We start from the raw sequence: 12,804 nt of genomic DNA on the forward strand, positions 1-12,804 counted from the left end.
AGCTTCGGAAGTGCGCTTGCGACCAGCACACGCACTGCCTTCTACAGTGTGGTTGTCGTTGCCACAACCGCTCTGGACGAAACCGCGGTCGCAGACGAAACCGACACGATCATGGCGACATTACTGACAGAACTCCTAAAGTGTACATACGGCCAAGTTCGACTAGTCAAAGCAATGCTACTTTCCGTAAATTCTGTGGAGAAAACTGCGGCAGTTGCGACCATAGATAGCATGAAACGATTTAGTTTTGAAGCACATCGATAGAAAACAAAACTACCGTTTGCCGTAAACCGACGCGCACAAAACCGCGGTCGCGACGATGCGATAGCGATCTACGAGCTCCGAGGGCACATGGCTGACGCAGCGGTAGGATTAAATGCCGTGAAGACGTAAAAAGGGCTAGAAGTGTTTTGCCGTTCCTGTCCAAAGAATCTAGTAGTGAACAAAGCCAAAGCTTTGACCCGCATTTTCGCGGCAGCCACTTGCGCTGTCTCATATGTTGACATGTGACCCAGGAAGACATACGAGAGTTGTTTTGGCGGAAATATATTTTGTTAGTTGTTTTGATGGTACGAAATTTTGACCGGGAGCATTTGCGCTCCCCTTTTTAGACTCTCACCTTAGTGGGAAACCCTACCTTTGTGTGTTCGGCCACTCCAAGCCATTATGAGACCGCAGCGCCGCTGTTTGCGCTTGCGTTTGGGACCCATCCCCCCCCCCCCCCCCATCGTTTTTCGTAGTGTTTTTTTTTTCTTTTGGTGCCAAAAATGGGGGAAATAATTCAGCGTGTCGATTTGACTTATGGTGGCAAAACATGATTATGCTTGTCACTAAAAGCGAACCCATCACAGCTACAAATTAAAAAAGTCGGTAACCCCCACCCCCTCCCTGCTCAGGGGTTTTCTCTGTTGCCAGGTTGGTAGGTATGTAGAGAGAGAGCAAACATTCCGCCCCAGCCTTTCCTTTGCTTCTTTTCCTTCTTTGCGTGCAGCGTTGAGGTGCGGGAGGTGCCGGTGTGGGATTGGGCGTGGTGCTGAAAGCATTTTCAGAGGGCAGTATGTCCGAATTAACCGTCACAAGTGCTTGCGTGTTCCAATTACAGGTCGTTTTCACCCATTGGAATACACATAGCTTTAGGACCACAGTGTCAAATCTAATTAAGCGGAAGTTTGAATTAAGCATGTTCAAATTAATGATATTCGACATTAGTAAATTACGCTTTCATAATTCCGAAATCGCCATGCTTGCCACAAGAACTCTCTTGATAAGCAAGAAAACGCGTAAAAGGGAAATTCGGGTGGCTTCACATAGTTGCATTAATTCATCAATTGCTGTGATTTTATAAATTTTGATGTTTTTTTACTAGGTCATATATAGCTCTTAGGTACTAAAAACAAATTGAACTGGCTTCTGAGATAGCTCTAGAATTAATGTGCTAAGTCTCAGGAAATTACTTTGAACGAATGTCGCTAAAGTAAAAATATACACATTGATATTCGTGGTATCACGTGCAGAGATTTCAGCGCGAAATTCAGAAATAATTTATAAATGTATTACGAATATTTTCTCCCCAATTAATAAACCTGAGATGGTGAAAAGAACGATGTGGAAGTTCTCGAAGCCTTTTTCAATCTAAAAAGATCCTTTGTTCTAGGTCAGTGTTCATGTAATATTAAAGTGTTTGAGGTACTTTCATCTCCGAAGTGCTCCATTATGAATATATGCATACGCCGAGTGCTCCAAATAGTAAGATTTCCTGCTCCAAAACTAAAATTTTACTGCTGTAAAATGCTTTTAATATCAAGATTACCTGTTCCAAAATGCTTCAAAACTAAAACTTTACTGCTCCAAAGTGCTCAAAAACTAAAATTTGAATGCTCCAAAAGTTGCTTCAAATCGGCAGTCCCCAGTGGGATCACTGTAGTCATACCGGCGTTTCCGCTGATCGTCCCACTCGCTGGCAACGGCGACTACCGTCTCGAGGCTCTCAAATTAAAAACTTCTAATTAACCAACATTACGAGCTTTAACTTCAAATTATCGAGCATTTTTTCCTATAGGTGTCGATGCAAAATTGATAGGACCACTGTTTGACTTCTAATTAACCAAAAATTCAATTTATGCAACTTAGAATTATCGGGAGTCAACTGTATGAACAAGCATACACCCATAAAATCGCCACAATGGAATGATGTGTCCGCCTTCTGATTTTTCCAAGTTTACAATTCTGGTAGCTTGTGGCTTTTATAACTAAAGCTTGCAATGTGTGTCTTTTGGCCCAGAAACTTACCGCACACTTAGCGGCGGCTGGGACCAATTAGAGCAGTTCGGCAATGCACTCTTGACGCTCATTTGGCCACTTTTCCTATTCTACCACCATCATGCTTTCCTGTGTTCCTCTTTCTCTTTTAACAAAGGTGTTTGATTCCAGGTCCACCAAAACTTCAGTGGCATACTTTTATCACGGAAATGATGTAAAAAAATGCACACAATCGGAAGACAGAGAAAAAAGTTCTGTTTAACGGGAGTCGTACCCACAGTCTCTCGGTCGGCTACAACAGCTGCCGGGCAGGCTTTCACTACGCCATAGTCACATACTTTGTAGACTGTAAAAACACGCCTTTTATAACTATCATTGCCCTCTCGCAGTGCTCATGGTAAAATGTAATGCATCATGAGCGTGACATCTACGATTAGTTCCTTCAACACGTTGTTTCTGTGTTCATCCTATTCAGTGCGTTCAATAGAAAAGCAATTTTGTTGACGCCCTAACACACCGCCTGGGGGCGACCTTATCCCAAAAAAAAAAATTGCAGCAAATCCACAGAGTGAATGATGATGAGTGGGGCGAAGCATCCGTCAGCCCATCCGTGCTTCCGTTCGTCCGTTCGTTCCTGCTTCCGTTGGTCGGCATGACCGTCCGTGCGTCCATCTGTCCGTGAGTCTGTCTGTCCGTCTTAGCGTCCATTTAGTGAACACTCCAAGTACCTCCATCTCGCATGCCCTGTGGCACATACTCACTTAGTGCGTCAGTTCATCCATCTTTTCGTCTGCTAGTCTGTCTGGTCTGTCTGCTACTCTGTGTGTCCATCTGTGTGCCCATCTAGCGAACACTCCAAGTACCCCCATCTCCCATCCCCTGTTGCGCACATACCGCTCTAGTGCGGGTATGTGCACATACCCGCACTAGAGCGGGTATGTGCCACTGGTGGCTACCGTACAACATCAACAGAAGATTGACAGACCCACACCCTAAGGAGCTTCGCCCCTAAAAGTCGGCATGGCTTATAGCATTCATTCATACGAAAGGTAGCTCTGCAATGCATAGAGTAACGCGCAAGCTTCACCTGGATATAACATCGCATTCCCCGCTTACGTTCGCACCGAGCAAAATTGTGGCTGACCAACAGGGAACACACATCGCGCATTGCATTTCCCTGTGATGGAGCAGTAGCGTACAATAGACAGATTTAGTTGGCCGGACCCTGCCCTGCCGGGCTTTTCCTATGGCAGGCTGCGTCCATAAAGCTTTTATGGTTGTTCCACAAAATCTGTGCTATAACTCTAACATGCCACAAGTAGGCGACCTTAGCCGAAGTTTGGCGTACAGTCAGTCACACAGTTCGGGCTGTCAGACTGCTTTATTTGGTTCCGCTCTCACTGTTTACTGCAGCCACCACTGGCATCCATCATCACAAGTGCATGTTTAATCATTAATCAATCATTGATCATGGACGTTAGTCATTGCAAATGGAAATGTAATAATAAGCGTAAATGTAGATGCATTTACGGTAAATACTGCTTAAGATGTCAAATACCAACAGACATTGTATAATATCAATGCTCAGTAATATCAAACTACTTCTGTGAAAAGACATTTTCGCTTTCATGTTATACGGACTCCTGTGACGGAGGGATCAACCATGCTTCTTGCTGTCTTCTTCACTGCCCTTGTAAAGTTTTGATGCAACGCAAGTGCCTTTTGTTTTGCAAAAGCGTAGGTAGACCTTTTCTAAGCAGTGCTTTTGTGACACGATGGCAATAGCAAGCAACTAAAAAAAATGCATTCTTTGGGTAATGTGAACTCTCCTTTTTCCTCCTGCTTAGGTTGTGGAAGATGGCTATGAGTTCTTTGCCAAGCGACAACTGGTGACACTTTTCTCGGCGCCCAACTACTGTGGCGAGTTCGACAACGCTGGTGCCATGATGAGCGTTGACGAGACCCTGATGTGCTCATTCCAGGTGAGACTAAGCACTTATTGATCTCTCACCCAACTAAATGAGACCATGGTACGGTCCTGGTAGCCATGAACTGAAGGAAGCATGTGTAATCGTTTCGTTGCTGGACTTGTTGCACCTGCAAGAGCATTACGGGCAGGCTTGCCCAATACATTTTCAAACATTTTACACATTGACCCACTGTGTGACTAAGCGTGTGTGGTGCACACTTCTTGGATGCTGTGACCAAGCATACTACGCATTCAGTCCTCAGACCTGTGCAATCAAGCACTACATCTACAGGCAAAGTATCGTTAGCCGTAGTACTCAAAATCGCACTCTTAGTACCAATGGAAACTATTGATACTAAGTGTGTCTCAATGGGAAAGTGTGTCTCAATGGGAAACTATTGATACTAAGTGTGTCTCAATGGTACAGTCGAAAGTGCATCTCTAGTTCATTGTGTATGGACTCTGTCTTGAAAACCTACACTTAGCGTCTGCCCAGTTCCCCCCTCCCCCACACACCTTTTTTGGGAGGTATGGATGCCCTTCCGGTGACAAGTTAAGCCTTTTAAAATTGTGAAGCGACACCTGCTGTAGTGGAACTTTTTACCTGGTTCCTGCCCAGGAGTGAATTAAACCACACGGTACCATCAATGCGTCGCTTACTCAGCTGGCACTGTCACTGCATGGCCTCTTGCTCTGTTGCTGGCGAAGACATACTATGGCACTTTCGGAATTCTTCTGTGACATATAAAACATCGCGTGGTACCGGCTGTGCGAAGTGTTCCACAACTACTGTGATTCAGGCTGTTCTCGCTTCGCAAACGTCAGTTTTGTTTGTATTAGCTGCAAAACAATCTAGAGTTATTGTGCAAACAAAGAATTTTAGTGAGCCAACACACAGTCATTGCCACATTGTGCACTTTCGACAGAGCGCATGCGCATGGCGCCATGGACGCACAACATGAAGAGGCGCTCTGGTAAAAGGTGATTTGTCGTGAACGTCGTCTAGTAGTCTCAGGGTGTCTGCCAATCTGGAAAACCTGGGCAAGTCTGGGAATTTGGGCCCTTCTGGAAAAGTCTTATAAAAGTCAGGGAATTGCTGAAAAATCTGGCCTAATCATGGAAACTGACTGTAGCCTGTGCGACCATTGCAAAAATAAGCATTACCCTAGATAAAAGCTCAAAAAGCTACTCCTTTGGCTGCAACTACAGTGAACAGCTGTAAGTTTGCTTCTTAGTAAAGACACAAAAAGGATGCACCTACCAAAGGAATACAAAATTTACTTACATTATGGCAGCCGCTAAGGGAGCCTCGTTCACAAAAATAGCCATAAGAAAGGCACAGCATCCCACTACAGTTTTTTTTTACTTTGGGACCCTCACCTGTATATTTTGTTGATCTTGTAACTTTTTTTTTAAACAATAAACTGAAAATAAAATAATGAAATGAAGTACGCCTAAATAAGTGATGTAAGCATCGGAAGTACATTGTTGAAAGCGTTCCATCACTCCTGTTCACCATATAAACAGTTGTCTGCATGTGCTGGTATTTCAGGTGCAGGCGTGATGCAAGCTTTCCTTTGGCCAGAACACGCACACTTGATCAGTCAGTTTGGTGGCCTATAGAATCCACATGTTTAGCAAGGGCATATGAGATCACGTAGTTTCCTGACTCATATTCATGTGTTGTTTAACAGCGAGGAACATAGTCTTTTTGTGTTTGGTCGGTTCCGGGGGATTATGAATCAGGGGGGTTTTTAACTCTCTTCTTGAAATCAGTGGTCTCACCGATGTGTTGGTTGTGACAATCGGGGCAGCCTAAAGTAAATAATACAGTGGAAATTTTCACGTGGCAACTTGTCCTTCACGTTGTCTAAAGCGTTCCCTAGCTTCCATATTTGTACATACACTATGTTGATGTCTGTTGCTTCTACATATCACGCAGCATATCTGACTTCCCAACCACAACATAATTCATGTCAGTAAATTTCTGCATGCTTGTCTTGACCATGATTTGGCTCAGCTTGAAGGCATTCTGATTCGGCTAGGACTGCCATTAGCAGGGGCTTGCCAGGATATGTCATGCCTTTTATTGTTATTATTATCTGGGGTGTGACAGCTGCACATATTGTGCATTTTTGATACATTTTTGTTTTCTTGTGCCAAGCTGCTCCGAAAGCATAAAGATGGCGAAAATTGCGCCGAACTGCTCCGGAAAAATTTCGAAAGCTAGACTTTTCATGCCAACCTCAGCTTTTGTGAGGAAAAAAAGGCTGAGTTAAGTAATAAGACACGCCCAATCGTGCTTTTTTTTTTTTGCACCTTTCTGGTGCTGAAGGCTCCCATTCATGGTGCTGCCATAATTTCCTCTAAACTGTTGTAAATATGCGTGACCCCGCAAAAATGAGCTGCCGTGCATCGAGCATACTGCTTCTACTAGCTAATCTGTGTGTTCTGGTGCCTCTGTCGAGTGGTGAGTGTAGCGGTGTGGACTCTCTGGTTTTTTGTTGGGCGTAGCGCGTTCTGCCAGTCACTGAAGTTTTCATGTCGACGCTGCTGCGTGCGGTCACCTACGCGTGCACGTTTGCCGTGAGCTAGTAACTGTAAACGAGTCATATTCCTGTATGCGAAGCATGCAGGAAAATGGCATCTCTCATAGTCATTCAGTATGTCACTACAAAGTCAGTCACTACGGCATCTCTCATAGTCATGTGATGGTTTTGGGATGTTAAAAACCAGTAATAATAAAGCGTATGTCTACATAAGCCTGTCTTGTGCATTATCTTGCTTTTGAAATTTTATGTCAGTGCTCCTTTAACCTGTACTGCTATGGCCATGTTTTATTTATACTGTTTATGTGAATGTTTTCTTTTTGCAGGGTTTTTACAGGAGCTCTCTTTTCTGTAAAAACGCTGCAAAGTGTTAACAATGTTGAAAAAAAAAAATGAAAATATATCAATGCAGTTTCAATAGATGCCGTAAAACAATCGTGAGCGCATCAAAATTGTGGTCGTTATAACTGATACATAATAATAATAATAGTAATAATAATAATAATAATAATGTCATAATACCTTTATATAGATAATAACGTTATTACTGGTACCTGAAATCGTTATTAGTGGGGTTCAATGGTACCACATGAAAGCTATTGTTAAACTTCAGTGGTAAATTTAATTATATAATTCATAAAAACTTTAATAAATTGGCTTATAATGAAATTGTCGTACTACAAAATGTTTTAACCTCAATATAAACAACCTTCAATTTAGTTAGGAAGAACGTTGAACTAAGGCACTCGAGAGCTGCTGCAAGTGCTCAATTTAAATTCATCAGTTAGACCACCCAAGTCTAATCCGGTCCATGCAGAAAACAAAAGAAGCAAATTCTATAGGATCAATTTGACCATCTTGCTTCATAACCAACAACACATTGGCAAACTCCCACCATGCGTGCAACATAGTTCTGAAGGTGATGGAATTGTGTTTACGCCATTTTGAATGGCGTAAACACCGTCTGTGCTTCGTCCGTGAGTCCGTCCATCCGTCTGCCCGGCCGTCCGTCGCCCATCCAGGGAACACTCCAAAGTACCGCCATTTCGCATCCCCTGTGGCACATAGCCGCTCTAGAGTGGGTATGTGCCACCGGTGGCTACTTATTACTACTACATGCTTCGGAGGATGTACAGAGCCATGCCTTAAGGAGCTTCGCCTTTAAAAAATGTTCCTTTTTGCATTTCACTTTCCCTCTGACGTCAATCGCAGCGTGCCTCTTACAATCGCAGCGTGCCTCTTACAAAGGCACACCAGAAGACATACCGAAGACCACCAATGTAGTCTAAGATGATTTTTTCTAGAGTTCATTTTTAAAAATAGAAATACTTTTGGACGAGAGAAAGTATCGGTTTTATAATTCTTGGGGCACAACTGTGTGTCCTAACCGGGTTCGTGTACATGTAATATGAGACTTGGTCGAGTCAAAGTAATTGAAACAGGCGGCTAATGTCATCACTCCCGCATAATAAAGCATCACTTCCATTTGCAAAAGTAGCTGTTGTATGCTGCTCTAGTCCAATGCTAATGTTGTTTCTGCATTGAAGTAACATTAACAGTTTAGTTTATCATGTTGCCACATGCACAGTAGCATCGATGCATTCCACAGTTCCAGAAGCGATGAAACGATAGACTTTATTTGTGTAGCAAGGCCCCTTCAAAGAGCCTCTGATGATTGAAATTTCCAGAGCCCCACAGCTTCCCTCATAATTGCATTGTGGTTTTGGGACGAAAAATTCAAAGGCCACTGGTAGAAAATCTGGGCCTGCTGTGGAGACAGTTGTGCAGGGAAGAAACGTGGCCACTCTCACAGCGGCTTGTGCTGCCTCTCTTTCAGATTCTGAAGCCAGCCGACAAGAAGAAGTTTCCTTACGGTGGCATTGCAGCGGGAGGGGGGAAGCCAGCACCACCACAGAGGGGACAGGTGAGCGATCCTTTGGTTGCATCACTCGGTTATTGTAGCTATAAGCCTGCTGCACCATAACTTTATTGTACAGTCGATCCCGGATATATCGAACTCAAAGGGGATAGTGAAATAATTCAATATATCGATAATTTGAAAAACAAAATATGCATATTAAAGGAGTAAATTAGAGCATCTCAGGCCTCGAAACAGGTATCAAAAATCATAAGAAATGCTGGCATAATGATTTGCTTACAGTATAATGAACAAGTTCTGAACATCTTCTTTTGCAAGTTACTGCACTTTATTTAGCTTGAAAAAAATACTCCGTAAACTTCTCTCGCTCCTTGTGGGCTGTCAAGTTCCAGTCATCCTCAATATTATTAAAGCTTTCCAAATAAGCAAATTCAGCTTCTTTGACCAAAACAGCATTGATTGACCCTGATCGTTAATGTAAGCTCTGTAGAGTGTTAAAAGGTTGGTTAGTGGCAGAAGCAACACACTTTCGTGGTACCGGCAACGTCGGCCATATCTTGGCATCAATGGAGTCAGAAACGGCAACGTTCTTCTTCGCCCAATGAAGCTGCTCGTAGTCCGAGAGAGTGCTCGGAAACACTGATAAGTCGCGTAATTCACTGAGGTACTGTACACTGTTGTCTGCAGTCATGGCGCACGTGAAGTAATCACCTGGCATCAAAGCCAGCAACGGAACAGTTTATACATGACATTGCTCCTAGCACCAATTGTAGTTTTTATTGCTGTGAACAGATCAGTGCTCACTTCTGACTTCCAAACGATTAATCAGAAAACGGACGTGAAAGGCACATGTCCACAAGCCGAAAAAAAAATGCTGCCCACCAACAAACAAATGAGCAAGCTTCCACTGTCAACATGCTGTTGATCGCGATGTCGCTTGTGACTTTGTCGCTCTGTAGCAGGCAGCTATTGTGTTGGCACGAGAAACTAGAAAAAACTGTAGCCTCCGAGATCATCACCATCATCATCAGCCTGACTACGTCCACTGCAGGACAAAGGCCTCTCCCATGCGCCGCCAGTTAACCCGGTCCTGTGCTTGCTGCTGCCAATTTATACCCGCAAACTTCTTAATCTCATCTGCCCACCTAACCTTCTGTCTCCCCCTAACCCGCTTGCCTTCTCTGGGAATCCAGTTAGTTACCCTTAACGACCAGCGGTTATCCTGTCTACGCGCTACATGCCCGGCCCATGTCCATTTCTTCTTCTTGATTTCAGCTACGATATCCTTAACCCCCGTTTGTTCCCTAATCCACTCTGCTCTCTTCTTGTCTCTTAAGGTTACACCTACCATTTTTCTTTCCATTGCTCGCTGTGTCGTCCTCAATTTAAGCTGAACCCTCTTTGTAAGTCTCCAGGTTTCTGCTTCGTAGCTAAGTACCGGCAAGATACAGCTGTTATATACCTTCCTCTTGAGGGATAGTGGCAATCTACCTGTCATAATTTGAGAGTGCTTGCCAAATGTGCTCCACCCCATTCTTATTCTTCTAGTTACTTCAATCTCGTGGTTCGGCTCCGCGGTTATTACCTGCCCTAAGTAGACATAGTCTTTTACAGCTTGAAATGAACTATTACCTATCTCGAAGCACTGCTCTTTTCTGAGATATGCGTTTTAAAACCGAAAAGGACAAAGTATGTCACGAGGTTGCACATCTCGAAAGCGATGCTTTTCGCTCCCGTATGCCATCGTACTCGAGGGAATGCGAACATGTCAACAAAATAGCCGAATCACTTTGTTTTGGTGCCCTCGGCAATCAGTCTTTTTGAAAAACACCATGCTCATGCGTTATAACCTGCAGATCGTGCATCAAGCGTACTTGTGCGCTCGCAAAGCTGCGTAATAAACTAGGTAAGTGTGATTGAGTTTCGCCTTTTCTCTTTTCAACACCGCCTTGTCATCATCTGCTCGTGAACAGAGGTCATAACTTCTTAAAACGTGGCCAAAATATGATCACTACTTGTTCAGAAAAATGCAATGTGTGGGCTTAGGCCCAGCTCGGTGTTTGATATAGCAGCTGTTCCACTGTGCGGGAATTGGACATACGTGCGCACCAGTCCCATACTTTTGCATAGGAAATTCTAGGAGATTTCTCAATTCTTCAGTATAGCCAATAATTAGATGTAAAAGCGGTTCATACAAAGTTCATAGCCAGCTGCTTCGAATCGCAGAGTTTCCTAATTCAGGGCCACTTGTCAAGAGCAACGGGAAGCTGCCATACACTGGGCAAGTTGGACTGCAAGAGTTGGCATGCGCATCATGATACAGGGCATAAAAAATGTACGATGCTGGAAAACATACCACCTGAATTCAGTTGCAATCAAGGCTGACAAGCCCATGTTGAGGTAGAAGTGCAAAAAAACTTTTACTGTTGAACCCCTTTGTAAAAGACATTGATATAAAAGACAAATTGGTGTCAGGGACACCAGTGTGTGTACAGTAAAATATAGGCTGACAAGTAAATGGATACATGGTACCCTGCTTATAAGAGACAACGTATGTAAAAAACAAGAATTGCTGCCTTGAGCATGCCTCTTATCAAGTGGTTTGACTGTATATCTAAAAAAAAAAAACATTTAGGGACACTACTATTTTCAAATTTCTGGCATCTCGCTTGCAGTCACTGGTGAACCAGCTAGTTCTGGTCTTGACAACAAACAATGTTGTGATCACGTTTACTGGAATCTTAAGATGACAAAAATACTGCAAAATGGAACGCTGGGACGAGACCAGAGTAAACATAAAAAAAATGTTACCACTGTGGCAGCAACTGAAACTTTGCGTCCTGTGAGCGTCGGTAATTTCTCCATCTCTGCGTGGAAATATGGGGCTAGGTTTCCCGAAGTGCAGAAGTCATCTCAATCATAAGCATTTGGGATACGATCACATACGTTAGCAAGTTCTCATGCAACTACCCCCGTCTGTGAAAAAAAAACTGTCATCCTGTCATCCAGTGCACGTAACAATCACTGTACAACACAGTATGGAAAGTCTCGCGAAAGTGATAAGCGTCCCCAAAAGTAATAGTGCGCGATAGCCCCGAGCAGCTAAGTCACACATGCACACTGATCGGTTTGCGTTTCGTTGTTCCTTGGGACATGTGCCAGTATGCTCACTGCCACCTGTAATGGTGAGCAGGGTTCGGCTTTAAAAGATAATGGCATGCGTAAGCAACTGAAGGTGAAGTCCCCAAGCGCCCGCATTTCATTTCGTCGAGTACTCATTAAGATGGCGGCAGGCCCACATTGACTCTCTTGAAGTCTGATAGCCAGAAACCTTCCAGATATCTTCCAGAACAAATTTGACCTGGCTGGAAGTACACTGTGTGATAGGCAGAGCAACCCAAAAATTATGAAGCTGGAAACAAGTGCACTGTGGCTGAAAAATGTGGAGTAAAGGATGTCTTGTCAGGCATATCCACTGGTCACATTGCGGAGGTGGTTGGGTTCAGTTCTTAATTGGAGTGTTAAGATTTATTCACTACTTTTTCAACAAAGTAAAGTGGCCATTAGTGGCCATTTCCAAACATAATTTAATCTACCTTCTTTAGAGAAGCACAAGGCCATGCTGTGGGTCTAGTTCAGGTGGTCTGTACCTGCTTTCTGGGTAAGGCTGAGTGTCATTGCCTGTATTCTTAGTTTTCGATTATACGGCACCTGGATTATATGACAACTTTGCGTGGTCCTCTGGAAGTCGTATAATCTGGTTCCACTGTATATGGTTCATCGACATCCTGGTTACTCGGTGCTTGCATGAGTCCTAATATATCGACCATATTAAATGCCTTGTCCTACTTTATAAAGTCTATACCTGGTGTCCCAGCTATTTATAGCGAATGGTTAAAAAATACAATATTAGAACTAGCCGAGTGAAATCGGTTGTGTATTTCAGACAGCAACCTTGCGGCCTTGGACAATTTTGTTATTAATTTATTAATGATGATTAGTTAACTAATTTGATTAATATTAACTTTAGATGAAGAAACGCGATTCGCAAAGTTCTAGAGTGTCTTCAGAAACACCCATTGCATTATTGGCCATAAAGAAAGTCTCACGTACAGCATTTTTTCCAAGCTGCAAAGAAAGTCACCTAG

General features: G+C 43.4%; 1 protein-coding gene across 1 annotated transcript in view; it reads left to right on the plus strand.

The window, feature by feature from the left end:
• LOC119169122 (serine/threonine-protein phosphatase PP1-gamma catalytic subunit B) overlaps positions 1 to 12,804 on the plus strand; it is an 83,043-nt gene that overhangs the window by 51,881 nt on the left and 18,358 nt on the right. The window contains exons 5-6 of the mRNA XM_037420228.2: positions 4,107 to 4,241; positions 8,615 to 8,701. Of these exons, the coding sequence (XP_037276125.2) occupies positions 4,107 to 4,241; positions 8,615 to 8,701 (222 nt within the window). The remainder of the gene's footprint in view (positions 1 to 4,106; positions 4,242 to 8,614; positions 8,702 to 12,804) is intronic.

Source organism: Rhipicephalus microplus, chromosome 3 (genome assembly GCF_043290135.1).
Source record: "Rhipicephalus microplus isolate Deutch F79 chromosome 3, USDA_Rmic, whole genome shotgun sequence".
In the NCBI taxonomy this organism is placed as follows: Eukaryota; Metazoa; Arthropoda; class Arachnida; order Ixodida; family Ixodidae; genus Rhipicephalus; species Rhipicephalus microplus.